The following is a 26,717-nucleotide window of genomic DNA, read 5'->3' as shown; positions in this document are numbered from 1 at the left end:
TGCATCTAGAATGTTTTAGTGTTTAGGGAAATTTTGCAATAAGCTCAAAAAATGATGATATTCAGGCCCAACACTCAATTCAATTCCATTTTATTTGTATAGTGCTTTTTACAATGGACATTGTCTCAAAGCAGCTTTACAGATATATACAAACACAGGATGCAGATATTAAATGTGTGAATTTATCCCTACACTCTACATCCTGGTCAGAGCTTCATGATCCTTTTTTATTATTATTCTTATAGTGATATTGAATATTTGACTGAATTTTTTTTGTTTGTTTGTTCAGGTTCCGAAATTATTATGATTTGATTTCCAAGCACTCTGATCCAACAAAGATGAAACTAATGAATGAGGAAACCGGTGGTGTAATTTACATGTACTCGATTTACGATCAGATTTGACTATACATAACTTTAATGAATAAGGGCCAATGTTCCATTTAATTAAATTGTATTAAAGGGCATCTGAAGGTTTTCATTTGTAGGCTTACGTAGTCCAAATGAGTTGGTCATTCTACACAATAATGTGTGTTTTTTAACAATGACAACAACAACAACAGCAAAATGTGTAATGATTCTAATGCTAATAATTAGTTGCTACTGATAGTGTGCATTATTACAACAAGCTCATGCTTGTTGGTCCAGGTGAATCGTTGTGCTGGAAAACAAATTGTACAACTGGAAAACAAATCGAATTACTTTTAATGTATATAAAGATAAAAATAGATGAAATAATTTCATCTTGATTTCAGAAAAATCAACCTGCTAGGCTGCTGCAGACAAACTGCACTAAATGGACATTGTTTCCTGTTGATGTTAGTGTATTAAGTGACCTTTTCACTTTGTCAGTATCACTTTTGCTTCAGTGTCTCATGAGCAGGGTTGGGAGGGTTACTTTAAAAATGTATTCCCTTACAGTTACAAATTACTTCATAAAAGATTTAATCAGTAACGTAATCCAAGTATCACAATATGAAAGTAATGTAATCTGATTATTTTTGGATTACGTCAAGGTCACATATGTACATAAAGTCAAGAGAAATCAATATGATGTAAAATACTTTCATTTAGAGCTTATTTTAGCTTAAAAACATGTTCAGTGTTTGGGTTTATTTTAATAAACTAAATAGTTAAATAAATAAATAAAAGATCACTGTCCCTAATGCGGGTAACGTTACATCACAAAACCTAGGGTGAACATATTCTGATATATTTTTTTTGTTGGTGGTGGGGGGTGTTGTGTGTCTTAATAGCGTTCAAAACAGTGTTACTATGAATGCAGACTTTAATAAACAGAAAAAGACACACTATTAGCATCACATAAACATATATAAATAAAATTGGTTTCACTCTGAGATGGCAGGAATTACAGAGAGGGGTTAAAGCAATGCAAAATATGCGCACACACATTGCAGTATTAGACCATAAGCACATCATAATGAAACTAAAGCCGAATCCCGGACATTTTACTCAAATTTAGAAATCCGCCTTTTTAAGGTCTGATAAAGAGGACATGTCCTGGAAAAAGAGGACGTATGGTCACCCTAACAGAAAGCATTTCAGAGAACAATTTGTGTTCATGCACCAGGAGGTTGCTCACGTGAACTATAATCAAGCAGCTGTCTATATTGTGTTATGTCGAAAGATTCATTTCTTTGGTTTTAAATGAAAAAAAAAAAAATCCTGGTAGTATTCCCATTTTTTATTTATTTATTTATTTATTTTACAAAATGTACCTGTAATCTGATTACTTTTTTTTGTACGTAACTGTAACTGATTACAGTTACCAGTTTTTTGTATCCTGATTACGTAACGCTGTTACACGTATTCCCTTACTCTCCAAGCCTGCTCGTGAGAAATTAATGTGATATTATTTCAGTTACATTTAACACGGATAATTGCTAAATGATAATAACAGGATTTTTTCCCCCCATGCAAATCTGTAGCTCTTAGACAGTTTTGTTCATGTAATAATTCCCTCCAGTGTTACATCACACCAGATGCGCAATGCACATTGGTGTAGAGTTACACTCGGTCTGGTTAGTGGCTCCAAAGTATTATTATTCACAGTAATCCCTCAGTACAGCAGTGCTCATTTTTACCTGATTGAATATTGTATTCTTACAGTATCCTTCAAATGAACGATTTCAACTGACTAGTTTTCTTTGCGATCAGTGTTTATGAAGAGATTGGCTCTTTGAGGACACTGACTAAAAGTAATATTCCAACTGTTAACATTACTGTATATGTGATTAATGTAAAACACTTTCAGTGTTAATAAACAGGTTTAATGTGTAGTGAGGAGAAAAGGAGCTTTTCAGATGTTACATAAAGACATGTACATGTCATGTACTTACTAACCATTAAATTACTTTTTTGATTATCAGTCATTTTTCATAAGCATGTTGTTTTAATCAATGTAATACTGTTACCTATGAGGTCAAATGGTGTCAAACTTGATTTCAAATTGATTGTAATTTTATTTGGGGTATTTATCTACAAATATTCTAGAAATAGAGAAATTCTACTTGTTTTAGTTTTTGTTTTATGTTATTATTTTAACTAAAAACGCTTTCCCAAGTGTCGTCTCTTTTTTCATGTTAGTTTATAGTGCTTATACTGCGTTTTCTTTAAAGACCCATGGCATTATAATGTCTAGCATATCACTGACTGTAAACAAATCACATTCATATACTCCTCATTGAAATAAAGGAATATGTAGATATTAAATAATATTTAACGACAAAATGTGTTTTTCCTTATTATTTCATGATTTCTAGAGCTTTATAGATGTAGATCTCAGATCACGTGCTCACTTTATCTGCATTATCGTATATTATGGCTAAAGTATTTCCTGTTGAATTGCATAATGCACTAAATATGATGTGAAACCTTTATCCTTCTCTCTTTACAGAGTCAGGTGAGAGATAGTTGCCCTCCCTGTCAATCTACTACTTACTATGGCTTCAAAGTTCAGTTCACTACTTCACTCATCAACCTGCAGGAAGGAGCGGAGTTCGCTTAAAACCATGACTTTCTCCACATCTTAGCTCGACGCTCTTTAAGGCTGAGAGCTCAGAAGAGGACATTGTGAGGGTTTGTAAAATTTAATAAACAAACCAAAAAAAAACATTTAATTCGATTTGATATATTGAATTTGTAACTAGCGGATATAAAAGGAAAGCTGTAATAGTATGTTTCAGTTCTGTCTTTTGATTGTTATATAGTGTATAGTGTATAGTGTATAGTTTATTTGACCTATAACGCACAACATTTTAGACATACAACACTTGCTATGCTTAGGTGTTAAGTAAACTCATGAGATCTATAGCTTATGTCAACGTACTGTATCTATAAAGAATAACTGTAGCATATTCTGTCCATTACATTACATTAAGCTATACAAAGGAATTTGGATATTCTAGATAAATGCTGTTGCTTTTGTTCTCAGCCTATAAGTCTGACTTTAATGGTAATTTAATGGCTACCAGCTTTGATTTTGTTGACTCATATCATGCATGGCTGTAAAAACATAAAATTCCAGGAATTTTTACTGTCCTTTGGATCAATTTAAACATGGGATGCGGAACCAGATGATAAATTAACATGAAAAAAATTAGATAATTCATGATAACATTTGTTTTTGTATAAATAACTGTAAAAAAAAAAAAAAAAAAAGTTTCTTTATTCCTCTGCTCACTGTTAAGTTCAAAACACTCAACAGTGAAGTCCTCAACTACAGTATGAGGTGTGAAGCTTAATAATTAAGCTGATCCTGTGACTTAATTTAAGTGCACCAGTCAGTGTGAAACCATAATACTGTAGCATATAAAGGAATATTCGAGCAAAGAAAGGCCTCGTACGGATCGGCCATAATTCTGTTAAGAGAATGCTAGCATTCTGTCCATCAATAGCTATGCTGACATTTTAATAATCTTATATACATATTATGTTAAAACACTATGTTGATTTTTAATGCTTAAATATACAGTTCTTCATTTATAACTCGATGATGAGTTTTTAAACAAACCCACCTGTATAGGTGTTACTTACTTCTGCGAACTTTGCTGTGATCTCACAGATGTCTGAGTCAGCAGATATAGATGAGTACGAGCATGGACGCATCCGGGAGCTGCAGCAGCAGCGCATGGCCGTCCAGAAAAAGACCTACACCAAGTGGATGAACAGTGTCTTCTCTAAAAATGGGGTATGAATGCACCATTATGCCTAACATTAAAGTAAATAATCTAACACAGTCATTGATAGAATATTCACCACTTGAAGAAAATAAAAAGCAACAACAGTTGTATACAGTTGTATGCAAAAATTAGGGCACCCCTGGCCAAATGACATATTTGGATTTTTGAAGTGAAAAGAAGTAAACACAAACAGTTTGAAAATAAAAAACTGCAGATGTTAATTAGGAAACTAATTACCTCAAAACTTTTTAAGTTGATAAATCAATTTCTTTAAGCCAAATACACTTAAATATAACAAGTTTGAGTTAAATTTTAGAAATTGATTTATCAACTTCAAAATTTTGAGGTAATTAGTTTCCTCAAATTTTTTGAGTTAAATGAACTATCCGGTTTTACAGTGTAAATTGGCAACAGGTCAGTAACATGATTGGGTATAAAAAATAGTATGTTAACTCATGTCAGTAAACATTTATGTGCTCATCTGATAAATAAGCAGTAAGGTTTGTTGCCGTTGGTTTCCAAAAGCTCTTAAGATCAAGCTTAATCAAATGGAAATTCTAAACAAATATATGCTACTAGCTAATTAAGCTAATCTCTAAACACATTTACCAGCTAATAACAGGTATACTGTATAATGCATTATACTGTCTAATGCAATGTTTATTACTATCTCAGTTAGCCTTGTATAGTGCTTTTAACAAACGAGCTTTGCAGAAATACAAATGTGGATTTACATCCCTAATGAGCAAAGTACAGACAACAGTGACAAAGAGAAAAACTCCCTGAGACAACATGAGGAAGAATCCTTGAGAGGAACCAATCCTCTTCTGGATTACACCTGATACAGTGAAATTTTACAGTATACTCGAGGAGAGGTGTGTAAAGTTAAAGTGTGTTGAAAGGATGTTTGGTATAGGCAAATTTTTAAATAAGAGTCCTGAGATGAACACAGCATTTAATAGGTACTACAGTATCCAAGTGCGATTATCCACTGAAACATGCATCTCTTAATTAAACCTTTAATAGCATCATGGCATTCCTTTCTGTATTATATATAAATAATGACATTAGTTCCTCTGACGTTGGAGGATAATCGTGGTGAACAACCTTTGAATTCCTTTGTAAGTTCAATTGTATAACCCTCTGGTGGCATCTCACTGAGGAAGAACATAAAACAAGGAGGAGAGGATATAGCTCGTAACTCAAGGCCTTGTATAAACATTTCAGCAATGCTGAAGCCAGGAAGGAACAGGATCTTGCTGTTATAGTGTCAAAACTAAATGCGGTACATTCACTGCCAAAACAGCAACAAAACAAATAAATAATGAGTCAAATAACTCAGTAAACATGGAAATTCATGGAAATTATTGGTAGTACTATAAATCAGCTGATACTACATTGTGCTGCTTGTTATGGGGCAAGGAATATATTAATAGCTATAAGGGGCTGGCACAGACTTCATATGCTTCCCTTTCCTTTTTTTTACCTTCACTTGTTTGATTTTATTATTTCATTCCTTCATTAGTTCACGTCTAACAAATCCTTCCTGTTTATGTCCTTATCTGCAGAGATTCTAGGATGTTTTCCCCCCATAGTTCTAAACCAGGAAATGCACACAAACATGCTAGATCTGGTCCGAGACTAAACTCCCTTAGCTCTCAAGTTAGGGAGTGGCTCTGAATGGAACCGACACAAAGGCAGGGGTGTGCGACTCATGCTGGAATATAGCATGGTGGCCACTAGCCAAACGCAATATTCAGACCTTGCCCGAGTACACAGAGCAGAGCACGCAATACTTCCTGCCCCATCTAACCTTAAAATCTATAGCAAAATACCAGGAGCCAGTTCAACCTGTCCTTTGTGAGTTGGATTATGATTAGACTTTGATTATGGACTATTGGACATCATTAGTCACTGTATCGTGACAGAAATAGTCACATACCAGTATGTGTCCAATACATTACAAAGGTTAACCTTTAATATTGTCATTTTTCTTGTTCTAACTTGCTCATTACTTGCTCATAACTTGTGCTAGCTTCCTAAATCATTTATATCCATAAAGAATTGTGAAATGTGGGGAAATAACATTGGGGAAACCTACATGTTGAACAAAGAATGAAATTTTAACTTTTTATTTAGGGCTTTATACAACTGACTTGACTTATGCTAGTGAACTAATCCAGGTATCTCTGTGTTCAGGAAAAGGTTGTCCTGGATGATGTGTATACAGAGCTTAAGACCGGAGTGCATTTAGTGCGACTCTTGGAGCTCATCTCCAGGGAGAAGCTGCCCACACCCAGCCGACGCACCCTCAGAGTACACTGCTTGGAGAACAATAGCATTGCCATAAACTTCCTGAAAACCAAGGTGCACTTGGCAGAATCAAATGAATAATTCTTAAACACAAACGAGGAAACAAATAAGTATACAGCAATGAACAGTCGAAAAGAATTTCTCTTCTAACATGTGGGTCTTTTCTTGGAGGATATCCTTCTTAATTATGAAGGCCTTTAAAATGCCCCTTTCTTTCCCTTCAGATCCGAGTAGATTTGATCGGCCCCGAGAACATTGTGGATGGGGACAGAACTCTGATCCTGGGCCTCATCTGGATTGTCATTCTCCGTTTCCAGATTGGAGCGATTAATCTTGATGAGGTAGTGGGCAAAAATGCGTGCATATAGTATGTCTGCTCGCAAGCATGCAAGTGACGGGAATTTGCTAGCATCTTTTCAGTGACTAATTCTTGACTAGAACTGCATCCCGACTTTGTTTTGTGTCCAGGTCAGCGGTGATGCCAGCTTAGCGCGCCGTTCAGCCAAGGAGGCTCTTCTGATATGGTGCCAAAGAAAGACTGCTGGCTATAACAATGTGGATGTTCAGGATTTTTCCAGCAGCTGGAGGGATGGATTGGCCTTCAATGCACTCATCCATGCTCACCGGTAGTGTTTATGAAAGCAGTATCATTGCTATATATTGAAAAGTAGGCATTCAGATTCAGCAATATAATTAAGTCTCTGGTGGCTTTCTTTTCCAGGCCAGATCTTTTTGATTACAATCGCCTTCATCCAGATGAAGCAAGGAGAAACTTAGGACATGCTTTCAGCCTAGCTGAGAGTGAATTTGGTATCATGCAGCTACTTGATGTAGAGGACATAGTGGTTTCGCATCCTGATGAGAAGTCCATCATGACTTATGTCTCGCTCTACTACCACTACTTCTCTAAAATGAAGCAGGGGAAAACAATTCAGAAGAGGATAGCCAAGGTCAGTTTTACCGATAAATGTACACTGCACTTAAATGTACCTCCAACCATCCAAACCCAAATACAAGCACATTAACAAAGGTTTTTACACACCAAGTATGTAGTGGTGGGGCAGTGGTTGCTTGGCAGTTAAGGCTCTGGGTTACTGATCAGAAGGCTGGGAGTTCAAGCTGCCATTGTTGGGCCCTTGAGCAAGGCCCTTAACCCTCTCTGCTCCAGGGGTGCTGTATCATGTCTGACCCTGTGCTCTGACCCCAGCTTTCTGACATGCTTGGATATGCAAAGAAAAGAATTTCACTGTGTGTGTGTGTGTGTATATAGATATATAGATATATACATACAGTGAAATTCTTTATATATTTTATATATATATATATATATATATATATATATATACAGTGAGATTCTTTTCTTCGCATACCCCAGCATGTCAGGAAGCATGTCAGCAAGTTAGCATATATGCAGCATTAATCCTTGATAATGATAATGAGTCCTTTTTGATCATATGTATACAGTGCATCCGGAAAGTATTCACAGCGGTTCACTTTTCCCACATTGTGGTATGTTACAGCCTTATTCCAAAATGGATTAAATTCATTATTTTCCTCAAAACTCTACGAACAATACCCCATAATGACAATGTGAAAGAAGTTTGTTTGAAATCTTTGAAAACTGATTAAGAATAATAAACAAGAAAAGCACATTTACATAAGTATTCACAGCCTTTGCCATGACACTCAAAATTGAGCTCAGGTGCATCCTGTTTCCACTGATCATCCTTGAGATGTTTCTACAACTTGACCGGAGTCCACCTGTGGTAAATTCAGTTGATTGGACATGATTTGGAAAGGCACACACCTGTCTATATAAGGTCCCACAGTTAACAATGCATGTCAGAGCACAAAACAAGCCATGAAGTCCAAGGAATTGTCTGTAGACCTCAGAGACAGGATTGTATCGAGGCACAGATCTGGGGAAGGGTACAGAAACATTTCTGCAGCATTAAAGGTCCCAATGAGCACAGTGGCCTCCATCATCCGTAAATGGAAGAAGTCTGGAACCACCAGGACTCTACCAAGAGCTGGCCACCCGGCCAAACTGAGCGATCGGAGGAGAAGGGCCTTAGTCGGGGAGGTGACCAAAAACCCGATGGTCACTCTGACAGAGCTCCAGCGTGTCTCTGTGGGGAGAGGAGAACCTTCCAGAAGAACAACCATCTCTGCAGCACTCCACCAATCAGGCCTGTATGGTAGAGTGGCCAGATGGAAGCCACTCCTCAGTAAAAGACACATGACAGCCCGCCTGGAGTTAATGACAAGTGGACAAGTTGGCCTTAATGACAAGTGTCATGTCTGGAGGAAACCAGGCACCAGTCATCACCTGGCCAATACCATCCCTACAGTAAAGCATGGTGGTTGAAGCATCATGCTGTGGGGATGTTTTTCAGCGGCAGGAACTGGGAGACTAGTCAGGATCGAGGAAAAGATGAATGCATCTATGTACAGAGACATCCTTGATGAAAACCTGCTCCAGAGTGCTCTGGACCTCAGATTGGGGTGAAGGTTCATGTTCCAACAGGACAATGACCCTAAGCACACAGCCAAGATAACAAAGGAGTGGCTACAGGACAACTCTGTGAATGTCTTTGAGTGGCCCAGCCAGAGCCCAGACTTGAACCCTATTGAACATCTCTGGAGAGATCTGAAAATGGCTGTGCACCGACGCTCCCCATCCAACCTGATGGAGCTTGAGAGGTCCTGCAAGGAAGAATGGGAGAGACTGCCCAAAAATAGGTGTGCCAAGCTTGTAGCATCATACTCAAAAAGACTTGAGGCTGTAATTGGTGCCAAAGGTGCTTCAACAAATTAGTGAGCAAAGGCTGTGAATTCTTATGTACATGTGCTTTTTTTGTTTTTTATTTTTAATAAATTTGCAAAGATTTCAAACAAACTTATTTCACGTTGTCATTATGGGGTATTGTTTGTAGAATTTTGAGGAAAATAATGAATTTAATCCATTTTGGAATAAGACTGTAACATAACAAAATGTGGGAAAAGTGAAGCGCTGTGAATACTTTCCGTATGCACTGTATATATATATATATATATATATATATATATATATATATATATATATATATATATATATATATATATATATATATATATACAATTGATACAATTCAAACAATGGCAGTCAGTGTACTGTAATTCTTTTATCACAACCAGTGACAAAGATGGCTTATTTGGTTGTTTATAGTTACAGTATCTCACAAAAGTGAGTACACCCCTCACATTTTTGTAAATATTTGATTATATCTTTTAATGTGACAACACTAAAGAAATGACAGTTTGCTACAATGTAAAGTAGTGCGTGTACAGCTTGTGTAACAGTGTAAATTTGCTGTCCCCTCAAAATAACTCAACACACAGCCATTAATGTCTAAACCGCTGGCAACAAAAGTGAGTACATCCCTAAGTGAAAATTTACAAATTGGGCCCAAAGTGTCAATATTTTGTGTGGCCACCATTATTTTCCAGCACTGCCTTAACCCTCTTGGGCATGGAGTTCACCAGAGCTTCACAGGTTGCCACTGGAGTCCTCTTCCACTTCTCCATGACGACATCACGGAGCTGGTGGATGTTAGAGACCTTGTGCTCCTCCTCCGTCCGTTTGAGGATGCCCCACAGATGCTCAATAGGGTTTAGGTCTGGAGACATGCTTGGCCAGTCCATCACCTTCACCCTCAGCTTCTTTAGCAAGGCAGTGGTCATCTTGGAGGTGTGTTTGGGGTCATTATCATGCTGGAATACTGCATACTGATCATGTTCTGCTTGAGTATGTCACAGTACATGTTGGCATTCATGGTTCCCATTCATGGTTCATAGCTCCCCAGTGCCGGCAGCACTCATGCAGCCCCAGACCATGACACTCCCACCACCATGCTTGACTGTAGGCAAGACACACTTGTCTTTGTACTCCTCACCTGGTTGCCGCCACACACGCTTGACACCATCTGAACTAAATAAGTTTATCTTGGTCTCATCAGACCACAGGACATGGTTCCAGTAATCCAGTAATGTCCTTAGTCTGCTTGTCTTTTGCGGCTTTCTTGTGCATCATCTTTAGAAGAGGTTTCCTTCTGGGATGACGACAGCCATGCAGACCAATATGATGCAGTGTGCGCCGTATGGTCTGAGCACTGACAGGGTGACCCCCCACCCCTTCAACCTCTGCAGCAATGCTGGCAGCACTCATACGTCTATTTCCCAAAGACAACCTCTGGATATGACGCTGAGCACGTGCACTCAACTTCTTTGGTCGACCATGGCGAGGCCTGTTCTGAGTGGAACCTGTCCTGTTAAACCGCTGTATGGTCTTGGCCACCATGCTGCAGCTCAGTGTCAGGGTCTTGGCAATCTTCTTATAGCCTAGGGCATCTTTATGTAGAGCAATTCTTTTTTTCAGATTCTCAGAGAGTTCTTTGCCATGAGGTACCATGTTGAACTTCCAGTGACCAGTACGAGGGAGTGTGAGAGCGATGACACCAAATTTAACACACCTGCTCCCCATTCACACCTGAGACCTTGTAACACTAACAAGTCACATGACACCGGGGAGGGAAAATGGCTAATTGGGCCCAATTTGGACATTTTCACTTAGGGGTGTACTCACTTTTGTTGCCAGTGGTTTAGACATTAATGGCTGTGTGTTGAGTTATTTTGAGGGGACAGCAAATTTACACTATTACACAAGCTGTACACTCACTACTTTACATTGTAGCCAAGTGCCATTTCTTCAGTGTTGTCACATGAAAAGATATAATCAAATATTTACAAAAATGTGAGGGGTGTACTCACTTTTGTGAGATACTGTGTATATATATATATATATATATATATATATATATATATATATATATATATATATATATATATATGTGTGTGTGTGTGTGTGATCAATAAAGACTCATTCTAATTATCAAGGATTAATGCTGCATATACGCTAGCTTGTGTACTCTACAGTGAAAGGGCTGCCCTCATTCAGCTAGACTGCGGATTATTGGATTTTACAGTAGGGCAGTAGGGAGGAGCTCTGGCTCTAATCAGATAAGTATAAGCTCAGCCCTGGTAATACACACAAGTGAGGAAGTAAGTCCCCATCCTACAGCATAGTTAGCAAGATAATGAAATAGCTTTCACCATATTTCAGCATCATGACAGAAAAACACTTCTCAACAGACAGTTGGAGGCCACCTAGCGGATTTGAGTTCAGAGGGCAGAAGATTCTATTTCAGTGCTGGCCAGGGACTCATTGAGAGGTACAGTGGTGAGAAGTGTCCTGTTCTGTCCGTGCAGGAAAAGGATGACAAGATTGTTCAGCACCACATCCGTATGTGTGAATAGAACAGTACACTAGCTGTCACAGAGGTGCGTTACATAATGACGTACACGTCGGTTCGGGAACTGCTCCAGGCTGGGTCAGAGTCGGGGGCAGTTTGGTGTTGAGACAAGACGAGACAGACGGCGTGTTTGTTTCCAGGTGTGGCCAGCTGGGTCATTGCTTGGCAATGTCTCTCATTGGGAGTTTCAGCAATCAGTGGCTGAGATGGCAGGCTATGAAAGAGGTCATTATTAAACCGCAAAGGAGTGCGTCTGCACTGCGAAAGGTGTGTATAAGTAGCTAGATGTCAGTGTACTATGTTGAAAGATGCTCTGGTACTTTCATGCTCCATTATAGTTTGGAGATTACCGTAGTAATTCAGTCGAAATAGCGTTGTGATAATTTAACTTCTGCACTGGTCTCAGGTGTCTGACCAAAATATATGTTTTAAAAATGTGTTTTTTTCTTAAAGCTTCATTATTTGTTAGAGATTCTGAAAAAACAGAATATTAAGCATTAATACAGAAAATACAGCATAACAATTAATACTTAAAAAATAGGAGGTAGTAGATATTTACAGAGTAGAAACACACACACACACACAAACACAAAGAAACAGTCTCCACAGAATGCACACTAAAATTGTTGTTTACAGTACTTCCCTTTTAGTGTATAGAAGTTTATCCCATCTAACAGAGCTCTCTAATAAATCAGTTTTTCTAATAAATCACATGTTTTATGTATACATACCTTCAGTGGCCCTTGTGTCAGGTACATCTGGAATTGAGGTGCACCTTGTAGGTATACAATTTCTAAATGTAGTCCACGTATTGCTTTGCACAATTTGTCAGCCCCTCCACTCCATCCATCAATAGAAAGGGACCAAAACTGGATGACCGCTGATCACATATTATTTGGGAGGTGGATCATTCTCAGAATAGCAGTACCAATGAAAGGCAACAGCACTTAGTGTTTGTTGGGCTGGTATGGGGGTATGAGACACAGCAGCAATGTTGAGGGGGTTTAATCCCTGTGTATTCTTACTTGATGTTTTATTAGACACATCTTCTTTGTTAGACCGCCCTGGAGGTACAGTTAGAGGCTATAGTTCTTTTTCAGTTCTTGTTTCCCCTTTGGATTACTCTCTAGATCCTCATCAGTTTAGAGTTTTTAAGTGGGTAAATATATTTGGACTGTCCTTAAAGGGATAGTTCACCCACAAATGAAAATTCTGTCATCATTTACTCATCCGCATGTCATTCCAAACCCGTAAGATTTTCGTTCATCTTCAGAACACTGTTTGTTACAAAGATTGTTCTATGTGTACAGCGTGCCTCTTCCTTTGCTGTAAACAGTACAGTGCTTCCGGATCCTGTCAAGAGCTCTTTTAGTTTTTTTTTAGTTTTTACTTTTTGAAAGTACTTGAAGAACTTGAAAGTTTTGGTTACATGGACTGTAAATGGAGGGACAGAAATCTCCCAGGTTTCGTTAAAAATGTCTTCATTTTCCGAAGATGAACGAAAGTCTTATGGGTTTGGAACGACATGAGGGTGAGTAATTGATGACAGAATTTTTTTTTTTTTTTTGGGTGAACTATCCCTTTAACATCAGCTTGGAACATTACACCTTACTGTCAAAAGAGTTCTCCTCCCCTGAGTAGTGAAGCACTTCACAAGCAGAGGGCATGACAAATAGACTACATGTACATATGCATTACGTTTGGAGAGTACTCTACTGTAACTAAAGCTCTTTACAAGAAATTACCCTACTTATACTGATTTGAAAAACCTGAAGTGCAAGTCAATCTAGAACCTGTGAACATTCTTCACTGTGCTTCCAGATTGTAGACCTCCTGAAAGAGCTGGATGACATGAAAAGGGAATATGGGCACATGGTCTCTGACCTACTGCAATGGATAAGGACCAAAATAGTGATGCTAGAAGACCGTTCTTTCCCGAACTCCCTACCAGGCATGAAACCGCTGGTGGCTGCCTTTAAGACATTCCGCACTGTGGAGAAGCCCCCTAAGTACCAGGAGAGAGGTGCTATCGAAGCCCATCTCTTCAGTCTGCGTACAAAGCTGATGGCCAACAATCAGCGTGCTTATGTTCCTCCAGAAGGCAAGACCCTAGGAGATATTGAGAGGACCTGGACCCTGCTGGAGAGGGCAGAGTATGAGCGGGAGCGCTACCTGCAGAACGCCCTCTTGAGGCTGGAGCAACTTGAGCAAGTGGCGCAGAAGTTTGGCCGCAAAGCAGCACTCAGGGAGGGCTACGTGGAAGAGACACTGCAATTGGTTCAGAAGGATGATTTGAAGCGACTGGAGACTCTGGAGGAAGCCCAGGTTTCAGCCCAGAAACTGGAAGCATTATACACTGATGTGCTGGCTCGCGAGCCTCGCTTTCAGGCTCTCAGTGAGATGGCAGCCATCATTGAGAGGGAGAATTACCACAGCAAGGAACAGGTTGTCCGCAGGTGTGTTGACAGACTTTATCATTTGTGACATACAATATAATTACTTTACTTTATCAATGATGGTGTTGTAGGGATACTGTTTAAAAAAATAGAAATGGAAGATTGCAAGAATAAAGTCGAGAGTACTTCAAGAATAAAGCTGCACTATTATTATATTCTTCAAATATTGTGACTTTTTTCTTGTAACATTATGACTTTTTTTCTCAAAATATTACAACTTTATTTTTTAAATCTCATATTTTTATTTATTTTATTTTTTTTACTATCTGTGCTCACTATAAGCCACCGGGAAGCATCTCTTCACAGTTGTTCTTGTGTACAACAGGCAAATGAATATCTCCAAAAAATGGCAAGCTTTGCTCCAGCAGTTGCAGCAGAGGAGAGATTCTGTTGGAGATGTTGTGAACACGCTTTCTGTCCTCAAGGACACTGAATTAATCTCTCTGGACCTCAAGGAGCTACAGGTTATTAAAAAAAAAAATTTCAATTCAATTTATTTGTATAGCGCTTTTGACAATAGACATTGTCTCAAAGCAGCTTTACAGATATATCAACACGGTATACAGATGTTAAAGGTGCGAATTTATCCCAACTGAGCAAGCCACTGAGTGGCGAAGGTGGCAAGGAAAAACTCCCTAAGATGTTTTAAGAGGAAGAAACCTTGAGAGGAACTAGACTCAGAAGGGAACCCATCCTCATCTGGGTAACAACAGATAATGTGAAAAAGTTCATTATTGACTTATATGATTCTCTATGGCCATAGAAGCAGCTGTAGTCCAGCAGTCTGGAATTGGAGTAGATTAGAGCTCCATCCAGAGGCAGGACATCCGAAACGGATCAGGCAGGTCCGGAGATCAGAAAGGATCAGGATCTCTAGTATCTCCATAAAGTCGTGTGTGTTTTTCTAAAAAATTCTAAGCTTAAAACTAATATTTATGACTAATTCTCATTTCATTGAATAAACATAAGGCACTTCTTAGATATAATGGTTCTAAAAAAAAAAGTCCACACCCCTGTTGCAGGTTTTGGTGATGTAGAAAATGAAATCGAGATAAATCATGTCAGATATTTTTTTCACCTTTAATTTGACCAATAGATTTAAAGTTCTAATTCCATTCCCTTGTAATACAGCACTCAGTCTTTTTGAGTAATAGTCAACCAACACATTTTATTCCACACTTCTTTGCAAAAATGCTCCAGATCTAAATGGTCTGCGCTTATTTAGCGCTTTTATCCAAAGCGCTTTACACTGTGTCTCATTCAGCCATTCACACACACACACTCACATACCACTGGTAGCAGAGCTGCCATGCAAGGCGCTAACTTGCCATCAGACGCAATTTGGGGTTCAGTGTCTTGCCCAAGGACACTTCAGCATGTGGAGTCATGTGGGCCGGGAATCAAAGCACCAACCCTACGATTAGTGGACAACCCCGTTCTACCACCTGAGCCATAGCTGCCCGTTGTGTCTATCACGTTGCAAGGGGATCTCCTGTGCACAGCCCTCTTTTTAGTCATTCCACAGGCAATGTGAGAGGATTTAGATCTTGGCTCTGACGGGGCCATTCCAATACCTTGATGATCTTCTATAGCCATTCCTTTGTTGACTTGGATTTGTACTTTGGGTCATTATCCTGCTGGAATTTTCTTTTTTCTTTATCTTTAGCTGTCTAACAGCGGTCTGCAGGTTTTGTTTCAAAATAGATTGGTATTTGGGGCTATCCATGATTCCCTGTATCTTGACTAGAGCTTCAGCCCAAGCTGCAGAGAAGCAGCCTGTAGCAGCATGATGCTGCCACCACCATTCTTCACTGTGGTTATGAGGTACTTAGGGTGATCAACTATCTTGTTTTTGCACCAAACATATCTTTTAAAATTATGCCCAAAAGCTTTAACCTCTCATCAGGCAATAACACATTTGAACAGCGTGGAAGGAGAGCCTCCTGAAATATAGAAAATCTCTTAGCGATGCTAGAAAAATCTATCTCTCCACCTTAATAGGAGATAACAAAAACAATTCTAGATTTCTATTCAACACAGTAGCAAAATTAACCAGGAATAAAACAACTACAGAGAGAAACACTCAATCATTACATAGCAGTGAAGATTTCATGAAATTTTTCACTGGTAAGGTTGAAAATATTAGATGTGAAATTCAGGCTATTAAATTAAAACCAGACAGTATTGTATCAAACCCATTAGATGATAATGTAGCAATATCAGATCAATGTTTAGAGTATTTTGCTCCACTTAGAGAGACTGAACTAGCTTCATTGATCTCTTTAGCTAATTCGTCAACTTGCATACTATATCCTGTGCCTACATGTTTGTTTAAACAGATTTGTCCAGGAGTAATTGAACCACTTTTAAATATAATCAATTCTTCCCTTAGCACTGGCTATGTACCTAAATCGCTTAAATTAGCTGTTATTAAACCCCTGATAAAAAAAAACCTTGACTCCTCTCAACTGTCCAGCTATATCTGCTTTGTGACAATGTCTATTGTAAAAAGCGCTATACAAATAAAATTGAATTGAATTGAATTGAACACAGGATTGTGTGTATGGCTGTATGTATGTGTTATATTGATTTATTTTTTTACATCAAGGGTGTGTAGACTCTTGTTATTATTAAAAACCAAATGATCCAACACATTACAAGTGCAGTATGAGTCGTTGCAGTCTGCCATGTTGTTTCACTCTTAGGTCCAGGCAGAGTCCTCTGACCTGGGGAAGCATTTACCAGAGGTGGTGGATCTACTTCAGAAACAAGAACTGTTGCACACCAAGATCATCTCTCTTGGAGAATCACTGAGTGCCATCAGCAGTAGTGCCTTAAGGGGGAAACAGAGGGACGTTTCACAGGTTCAGACAAGAGTGAAAGCACTTAATAACCAGTACAACTCCCTCCTGTCTCTCAGCCTGAACAGGTGATATCTTTGCAACTTGTTCTCCAGTCTGGTATTTTCATAATGATGCATAATGATGTACTATGTACTAATATATTCAGTGCTATTGTATGGTTAGAGCAAACAAAAGTTGTTTGACAGATCATCTATCCTTTTAAAGGAGGAAAGCCCTGGAAGGGCAGCTGAAGCTCTTTGAATTCTTCCATGACTGTGAGGAAGTGGAGGCTTGGATCTATGAAAAGTGGCTTCTGGTGCAAGCAGCGTCTTTGGGCAGAGACCTCAGCCAGATTGAACAAGCCATTCAAAACCATAAGGTTTGACGCTTTAATATTAAAACACCAAATGCTAAATGCTTCTTACAATTTGGGGGAAAACAAACTTTTCCACATACGAATTATGTTGTCTTTAAGTAATAGCCTTTGCTAAGCAATGCAAATGTTCTAATATTATTTGCAGACATTGGAAGCAGAAGTGCGGTCACAAGAATCTCTGTGCTCCAAGGTTGTGTCCAGGGGTGAAGAACTGTGTCGAGGGAGACACCCCAATGAGAGAGATATCCAGAAATGGATCCGGACCTTGCAGAAGCAGTGGCAGCAGCTTAGGGACCAAGTTACAAACCGCAAAAACAGACTGCATGCAGCCAGTGTTATCAAACAGGTTCTAGCTATTGATTCTACAACTAACTGGTAGACCCACAGAACTAGAATGCGCACTGTAAGAAAGCGCATAAAACGATTATATTCATACGGAGTCTGTTTTAATTTTCAATGCTGTTTTCCCTACAGTATTTTGCTGACGCAGCAGAGGTAAACTCATGGCTTAATGACCGCAAGCCCCTTCTAACTGATGAAGATTACGGAAAGGATGAGATGAGCACCATTGCCCTGCTCCAGCGTCACCAGAGACTGGAGAAGGAAATGGGGGCATATGCTTCAGAGGTGAAAAGGCTCGGTGAGCAAGCCGAGAGTGCTGCCCAGCTTGCTCCACTAACAGTGAGTAATAATCATCATACTGTTAGCAATTATTTGAAAACACACTGAAAAAAACACTACAAAAATTTTAGCATCAGACTCTTTAGAGTTGCCATGATCCATTTCTAAACATAGTTTATAACCAAGGACGATGAAGCAGGAGCTCAATTTTAGGAAGAAGCTATATATGTACCATTCAGTCTGTCAAATTATGGGTCATGACCAAAAGAATAAGATAGCAAGTACAGGCAGTGGAAATGAGGGTCTTCTGTGTCAGGGGACCTACTCTCTGTGACAGGGTGAGGAGCTCTACAATCCAGAAGAGCCTGTGAGTAGAGCTAGTGTGCCTCTGAATTGAGCTGTCCTTTGGGCACCTTATAACAATGCCCCCTGGTGGCTTCTGGTAGAGGTGTATCAGACATATCCCACAGGACTTGCTAACAGTTGGCTTGGGAACTTCTGAGGATCTGGACTCCTTGGCCAGGGTTAGAGATGTCCGGACTGGGACTGCTCTTCTCAGCCTTTTACACCACAGTGACCCATACCAGCAGAAATAAAATGAATGAATGAACGAATGAATGAATTTTTTTTTTTTTTTTTTGGAGTCTGTGGTTCGATGGTTCTCAAGATCTCAAAAGGTCTAATATAATAATATTAGGCAAAATGTTGTACTTCTGATAATTAACCAGAAGGTAATCATCATTCTTTCTGTTCACTCAGACAGAACCTCAGCAGACCAAAATGGTCCACTACAGCGATTCATCAGGAGATGAAAGAGAGACAGTGAAGGAAAAAGCAGGAATTTCAGTGAAACGCAGCGGAAGCTCCCAGGCTTTGCCACAAATGCAGGAATTTAATGCCAAAATTAGGTTCAAATACAGAGGTGCAATTAACATGTATAATTAACATGCTAATCTGATACTTATATTAAGAATCAAAGTGGTACAACAGCAACAACACATACCTTTTTGCATGGACTTTTTCGTTTAGGGATGAAATTAACCTGGGACCGTGGAGAGATGCTGACAATCCTAAGCAAAGACAAAGACGATAAAATACTTGCGCGTGATAGTAAAGGAAATGAACAACTGGTGTCTTCTACGTACATTACTGAGCTTTCTTCATCTGTAAGACACTCCATTAATCACTGAAAAGCCATTACATCATTGTATAGAATAGAATGTACTTTTAAGTATGCGTGTTCTGTATGTCCTAATGTATTAACTCATTATTTGTGCATGCATTTTGAATTCTGAAAATGCAGCAAGCCCCACCTGCACCTACAAACACAGTTCCAGAGAACCAGACACGGAAAGTGAGCCGGCCACGTCGCACCCGCTCAATGCGCCGGGGCACTGCTGAAATCTCAGTCACCTCCATACCAGACCCCCATTTCCAGAAAGATACCATAGAAAATACACAGAGCAGCTTAGAGGAAGACTTTAACAGTCTCTGTCAGCTACTACAGGTGAATGAACACTGTGAAATCTCCAAACGCATACATTCTGACCTGGTATAAGTTCAAGTTCTATAGGGGCTTGGAAGCTCGAGGCTAAGGGCAAGATTTGTCTTTAAAAACATTACAATTTAGAAAGTCCAGACCATAAATATAAATCTCAAATGTTCTAATCAGGTAGCTCATTTTGTACATAAGCACTTGGTGCTTAATATATGCCCAGTGTTACTAGTTAGGTAACATTCTAGTTAATAAGGTTATGCTAACTAGCTTTCCTATTAGCTGCTTAATAGCTATTTCAGTAGAACATAAAATTTTCTATGCATTTACAGTTTATATCCATGTCTCTTGACTTCATAGTCATGAGCATGGCAGACTACTGTTATTAGCTAAATGTTGATTTTGTCCACTCTGAAAGCATCTACTTTTCCCTGGGAATCCTGAATGCTTCACCTTTGGCTTACGTTACATAAAATATATATTTCTGAGATATTTTTGAGGTTTGTTTATTTTATTTCAAATCATAACCTGTCATTCCAAATTATGCAAATGTTACCCATAGTGAATTGTGAATCTTACTCCTAGTAAGTTCGAAACAAAGAAAACTGGCAAAACTGTACAGTTATTAAATGTAATGTGATGTGTATAATTCAAATAGCCAGAATTCATATTCAGATATTACTGTCAGATTACAAGTTCCATAATATAGGTCAGAAAATTTATATTCTTCTTTCTTTTTTTTTTTAGTTAGGAGGAAATATCAAACAAGCCAACAGTATAACAGATTAATAATTCTTCAACTGAAAGATTTGTCTTAAAAAACAGAATCGTTATATAGCAAATGGTAAAATAGATACACAATGCAGTTCTAATTTCAGAGCTCTTTGTCAAAATCAACCGTTGTTACCTGTTACGGTTCAGAATATCACAGAATCTTATTTTTACCTGTAGTATAAGAGAAAAATCTTGGACGAGACTGCTCGATTGCATCGGTTTTATAACGCCTGTGATGAGTTTGAGTCCTGGATGGAGGACAAGGAGAACATTCTTAACACTTTCAGCTCCAAGTCTGATAATACTGAGGCTGTGCAGGCCAAATATGAGGTGGGTGTACTGAAAAAAACAACAACAGCAAAAAAAAAAAAAAAAAAAAAGAAGATAAAAATGCATTACAGATAATGCTTGTAATTTGCATCCATTCATCATATAATTTAACTGTACTAAACCTGTCATCATTTCCCCACACAGAATTTTCTTACAGAGCTGGCTAGTGGGAAGGGGCAGCTTGATGACATCACTAAATTGGGTGAAGAACTTGTGAAAAAGCAGCACAGCAAGAAGAAAGAGATTCAGTCCAGATATGCTCAGGTCACACAGAGGTAATAGGAAATGGCTTTACACCCTGTCAACTGTCACCATAATGACTTCAGAATCTATCCCCAGATGCGAATAAAATCAATCATGCTCCACTGAGGCTGATTATTTATTTATTTATTATTTGATAAGAAGACATATTCATAAACTACGATGGAAACACATTTACGGAATAAATTCATCGATGCGCATCAAAAAAGTCATGAGTTTACATCAACAAATCGCTATAATTGGCTCAGAAAAGCAGACCAATCACGTTGCATAGCATCTCAAATGTTTTTGTCATTGTGAAATGCCTGAGCCAAGATTGTCATCCAAATGATTTGGAATAATTACCTCCCAGAACTGTTGCATCCCCGGTTGCAACAACTTCCATTTGTATTGATACTTTGTGCCAGTTTCCCCAGAACTGACGATTATGTTCTCTTGAACACATGGGTTGGAAAAGTGCTTTATTGACAAATGTTTTATGTGATATTCCAATTTTTCGCATAATTTAAATTCACAACTTGAATGGAAACATGGCTAATAAGTGCTGTGCTGTACTGGGAAAAAAAAAAAAAAAAAAAAAAAATATATATATATATATATATATATATATATATATATATATATATATATATATATATATATATATATATATATATATATATTGTCCTCAGGTGGGAGCATATACAGGCCCTGAAGGATGAGAGGGGTCAGGAACTGCTCAGCTCAGCTGATATCAAGTCCTTCTTGCACACTTGTGAAGATGCCAAATCGCAGCTCCAGGAAAAAATGGTCCAGCTGGATACGGCTGGTGTGGGCAGCTCAGCATCAGCCCTGAAGGCTGAAGAACAGAGTCAGGCCCAGGCTGAAAGGGAGATCGAAGCCCTCGAGAGGAAGATAGAATACCTAAAGAATGTGGCCAAAATGTGAGTCTGTGTGGCACACGACATTAAGGTCTAAAACCTAACGATACACATTGTTTAGGACATAAGGTAATAATCCTACAATTTTCATTTTCTTCACTTCCCTTCATTGTGCTTGCCCTACATATGTTACAGGAAACGTGACTGCAGCCCCGCAGAGAGTGCCGCTATCATGGAGGAGGTCTATGCTTTGGAGGAGCTGCTGCGGCAGGTCAAGGGCCAGGCTGCAAAAAGGCAGAGTGTTATAGAGGAGGCTCAACGCCTGCAACTCTTCCAGAAAGAGTCCAGAGATTTGCTGCTGTGGGCTGGGGTGGTGGAAGAGCGCTTGCTTGAAGAAGAGAACAGCTCTGATGTTGCCTCCGCTCAAGCTTTACTGAACGAAAACCAGGAACTGAAGCTAGAGATTGAGCAGCAGAAAGAAAGGTTTTGTAATACCTGACTGCATCAGTAAATAAATGAAAATATAATTAAGGGATTTCAGAACAACTAAGTGTTCTAAACTCCCTTGCATGATCGATTACAAAATATAGAAAGTAGGACAGAATAAAAAAAAGGAGCATCTAAATACTGGCTATAACGTGGCATTTATTTCAGATTGATAAGCATGGAGAAGCTGGCTGAGTCTTTGGAGGCATCATCTGGAGACAAAGTCGCTAAGGATATCCGACAAACACTGGCTCAACTGAAGCAGGAATGGAGCAGGCTGGACAAACTTTGGTCCAGTCGAAACAGACGGTTAGAACAAGAACTTCAACTCCAGAAGTGGAACAAAGAGGCAGATCGTATAGATGCTACAATAGCTGGTCATGAAGCCAGGTTAAAGGTCAAAGACCTAGGGGTAAGATCAACTGTAACTGTTTGGGGGAATCATTTAAATTACAGCTTTATGCAAAAGGAGTCGGAAATCTTTTTTTGATGGAATCGATGGAAATAATTATTTTAACTGTTCTATTTCAAATTGCTTTTATGTTATGTTTATGCATTATATGTGTGTGTGTAGGACACTGTAGATGGCGTTCATAGTTTACTTGGCCGCCAAGAGGAGCTGGAAGGTTTGCTAGTAGCTCTTGACCAGAGTATAAGTCTTTTTCAAGACAGGAGTCAGGAACTCATTGACAAATGCCACTTTGCATCCAAACAGTGAGGAGAAACTTTCAGTCCTAATTACTGTTTTTTCTGTATTTCATTTTAGCGTATTTATGAAACATGCTCTTATATTTGAATCTGTTCTCTCAGGATTCAGCAGCGATCCTGTGCCATTGAAGAACGAAACAAGAAGCTCAAAGACAGCTGCAAACAAAGAAATATAGAATTACTTGCCTCCAAAGCATACCAGGTATTACTACATATGTATGATAAAGGACACAGTGACTGCTTTCCATACTGTATATAAAATACAGCCAAGTAGATATTCACTGAACTGAATAGGACTGTACAGTAACTAGGCAGCACTAATCGCTCTAATGCTTACATTTTTTTTGTCTATGGCAGGAATTTTACAGAGATGCAGAAGAGCTACTAATTTGGATGGAGGAGAAATTTAAGATAGCTGAGGACGAATCTTACAGAGACCCAACCAACATCCTGCGCAAACTTAAAAGGCATGAGGCTGCAGAGAAAGAGATGCAGGCCAATCAAGTTCTTCTGGACAGGCTGATCGAGGTACACTACAATAAGCATATGACTTTTCTCTAAATTTATTTGAGGAAAATTAAGCCATAGTTTATTTTCATAAAAAGAAACTGTAAAAAATACATGGAAACCAAATGTTTACTGTAGTGTTAATCACCAGTAAGATCTCATAGAGCGTGTGCATTTTTAACATCATCCTATTTTATGGTTCATCTGTGCCCCTCAGATAATAACTTTGTTCAATTTAAAGGCATGTCTGTAAATTTTACTGGGTTTGTTTTAAATGAGAAGGCAGGAGAAGAGATGCTGGCTGAGGACCATTATAACAGTCAGAGCATCCGGAGAAAGGCTCGGCAAGTGCAGAGTAGATGGAGTGAGCTCCAAAGAAAAATGTCAGAGAGAGGGAGCAAGCTAAGACAGGCTGGCCAACAGGAACAGCTCATGGAGCTACTTCAGGTATGTTTGAGCTCCTAACACTGGTATAATAAGAAAATGTTGTTCATTGTTTTAAAATGTCATAACTTGCAAAAATTGGAAACACTGTTTAACAAATAACACATATGTTCATATACACATACAGTAACATATAGGTTTTGGCAAAAAAATTAATTCAAACAAGATATTCCAGATTTAAACTAACAAGATGCGTTATGATAAGATTGACCAATCAGACACGGAATACATATATAATATAAAAATCAGACAATTTAAAGTCATAATTCACCTTCGAGGCTACATTTCCCTTCATAAAATGTGAATTCTGTGTTGTGAAAGAACAATAAGTTAAACATATTATTTCAGGATGCAAAAGTCAAAATTGAGGAAATTCAGCGGATGCTGCAGCATGCACCTAAAGGCCACGACCTTCGCTCGAGTCGAATGCTCCTGAAGGAACACAAGCAGGTCGAGCAGGAAGCTCAGGAACTTGCGGACAAAATTAACTCCATCGTCACCCACGCCAAACACCTGGCTACAAACCATTTTGATTCTCAGAGAATCCTCCATGAGACAGACATGTACCTGAAACTGTGAGCTCCACTGTTAATATGGTCTATACTCGATGCTTTTCTCAAACGCTTTACAATGTTCTAAATTGTATTCAGAGTTTCGAAGAATCTGATCATAATCTTGTCAATTAATGTTTCATAGTCATATGGGTCCATTTGATCTGTGTATTATAATATTCCTTGACTGATTTTCATATATTCATTAGTTAAGCTAGATATAACAGTCTCTTTCATTTTCTTTTGTTATATTTGATAGGTTTAAGTCTCTAGAAAAGCCTCTGGATCACCGCAGAAACCAGTTAGAAGAAGATGTGGCACTCTACAGCTTTTACCACGATGTGGACTTGGAACTTGCTTGGATCGCTGAACATGAACCTGTAGCAGATACCAGTAGTTATACCAAATCCTTAGCTGGGGCCATCAACCTTCTACAGAAACACAAGGTTAGAATTCAAGAGTGAAGCAACGGCATATAAGAAAACGCATTCATGGAGCTCCCAAATGGACCAACACTCTCCGCTTTATTGTTATTTAATTCAAAAGACCAAAAGCATTCGCCATATTATGGGAGATCATGTGTTTTAATCCTGTCCAGGCAAAGGCCATCCTTGAATCCAAGAGAACTAAATTGGCTGTGCTTTTTGGGTAGGAGGGATGGCATTACTTTGTCTCCCGTCAATCAGTGACCTCGTGTATGCGGACAAAGGCTGTTCGTGCTTTTCTCTGAGTGTTCAGCTGCCCTGTGATGTATTACTATGAGCAGCAGTTTGAAAAGATGCATTGGCTTCATGTGTCTTGGAGAAAGCACATGCTAGAGAAAATACATTAATGACCGCCCATGTTATTGCTATAATTCTGTTCAAGAGCTTCGTCTTCACACTTCTGAAACCCAACAGGAGCTGCAAGCAGAGGTCAACGCCCACAGGCAGTATCTTCAGCGTGTACTGGACAGAGGTAGGGCCATGGGCAATCAGGAAGTGCTCCAAAGGTGCAAGCATTTGTCTGCAGCATGGGATGAACTTGAAGATGCTTGTGAAAAACGCTCTTCCCACCTCAACAAAGCAGTCAAGCGAGAACAGGTACCAGCTACATCTCTGCAGACTACAGCAATTCCTACGTGCATCATGATAAAGTGTGGCTTTTCTCTAATTATATATGATTACATGCAGATCTTGCTTGACTGTGCTGAATTAGAAGTCTGCTTATCCGAAACATCAGCTCTGGTCAGCGCGGACTATGGCAAAAATGCATTAGCCACACAAAGCCTTATGAAGCAGCATCAAGTAAGTAAGAAGCTGTACCTGGGTTAGTAAGTGTATTACGTGTTAACCAGTGGGGTTATAGGTAGAGCACAGGTTTATGTTTCTACAGTAGTACTTTATCTTTGCAGATTGTGGAGGGGCAGATTGAGGTACTTTCTGCCCAGGTGGATGAATTAAAGTCCAGGGTGGAACAGGCTGTACATGCATGGGGCTTAGAGGAAGTAAAAAGACCGTACACCCACATTAAAACTCAGCTAACTGAACTCCAGCACTCAGCAGCAGTAAGGTAATTGCAGAAAAATCTACAGGTTTAAACTGTGTACCGACGTGTGTTATGTACATCGTGCATGCTATATGCTTTGTGCGACAGAGAGCAAAGACTCCAGGATGCCCTCCACTTGCACGAATTTAAGAGGGAGTCTTCAGAACTGGAAGATTGGATATCACAGGAGCGGCTGATTGCCTCATCTGACAACTACGGCTCAGATTATGAGCATGTCCTGGTGAGAAAACTGCTACTTCCTGGTTTTACACAAATGAAAATAAATATAAAAACCAAAACCTTAGGACCAACATAATCTGTGCATTTAATTGTCGTGTCTATAACAATGAGCTTTATTTAAAGCAAAGAGAGTGAATTAATTGGGCTGAATTTGGCACGTGACAAATGTTCATGTATGTCAGAAATGTACCTGAGTGTGATCTGATCTATGACAGCACCTGCAGAGAAGGTTTGAGGTCTTCCTGAAGCAGCTAGACATGGGTTGGGAGAGGATGCGTTCATGTCAAGAGCTGGCACACAGACTCATAAAAAACAACCATCCTGAGAGTAAATTTATCCAAGAAACACAAGAGCAATTGAGGTATGAGCACAC

The 26,717-nt window shown here is 39.0% G+C and overlaps 1 protein-coding gene across 2 annotated transcripts in view; it reads left to right on the top strand.

Moving 5' to 3' along the window:
- Positions 1-2,821: 2,821 nt before the first annotated feature.
- Positions 2,822-26,717, top strand: part of sptbn5 (spectrin, beta, non-erythrocytic 5) — a 54,231-nt gene continuing 30,335 nt past the window's right edge. For both annotated transcript variants that reach the window (XM_017476891.3, XM_053682471.1), the window contains exons 1-31: positions 2,822-3,098; positions 4,084-4,209; positions 6,401-6,568; positions 6,739-6,855; positions 6,983-7,140; positions 7,236-7,464; positions 13,687-14,321; positions 14,647-14,785; positions 17,027-17,250; positions 17,390-17,543; positions 17,686-17,886; positions 18,015-18,221; positions 18,921-19,083; positions 19,191-19,327; positions 19,465-19,668; positions 20,608-20,760; positions 20,905-21,035; positions 21,693-21,944; positions 22,077-22,364; positions 22,536-22,779; positions 22,942-23,081; positions 23,178-23,277; positions 23,433-23,603; positions 23,865-24,029; positions 24,375-24,601; positions 24,837-25,023; positions 25,477-25,659; positions 25,750-25,863; positions 25,971-26,128; positions 26,213-26,345; positions 26,560-26,705. In XM_017476891.3, coding sequence (XP_017332380.2) covers positions 4,084-4,209; positions 6,401-6,568; positions 6,739-6,855; positions 6,983-7,140; positions 7,236-7,464; positions 13,687-14,321; positions 14,647-14,785; positions 17,027-17,250; positions 17,390-17,543; positions 17,686-17,886; positions 18,015-18,221; positions 18,921-19,083; positions 19,191-19,327; positions 19,465-19,668; positions 20,608-20,760; positions 20,905-21,035; positions 21,693-21,944; positions 22,077-22,364; positions 22,536-22,779; positions 22,942-23,081; positions 23,178-23,277; positions 23,433-23,603; positions 23,865-24,029; positions 24,375-24,601; positions 24,837-25,023; positions 25,477-25,659; positions 25,750-25,863; positions 25,971-26,128; positions 26,213-26,345; positions 26,560-26,705 — 5,654 coding nt within the window. In that variant the 5' untranslated portion in view covers positions 2,822-3,098. The remainder of the gene's footprint in view (positions 3,099-4,083; positions 4,210-6,400; positions 6,569-6,738; positions 6,856-6,982; positions 7,141-7,235; positions 7,465-13,686; positions 14,322-14,646; positions 14,786-17,026; positions 17,251-17,389; positions 17,544-17,685; positions 17,887-18,014; positions 18,222-18,920; positions 19,084-19,190; positions 19,328-19,464; positions 19,669-20,607; positions 20,761-20,904; positions 21,036-21,692; positions 21,945-22,076; positions 22,365-22,535; positions 22,780-22,941; positions 23,082-23,177; positions 23,278-23,432; positions 23,604-23,864; positions 24,030-24,374; positions 24,602-24,836; positions 25,024-25,476; positions 25,660-25,749; positions 25,864-25,970; positions 26,129-26,212; positions 26,346-26,559; positions 26,706-26,717) is intronic.

The sequence above is a fragment of the Ictalurus punctatus genome, chromosome 9 (assembly GCF_001660625.3).
Source record: "Ictalurus punctatus breed USDA103 chromosome 9, Coco_2.0, whole genome shotgun sequence".
In the NCBI taxonomy this organism is placed as follows: Eukaryota; Metazoa; Chordata; class Actinopteri; order Siluriformes; family Ictaluridae; genus Ictalurus; species Ictalurus punctatus.
This window is presented reverse-complemented; position numbering and strand designations above follow the sequence as displayed.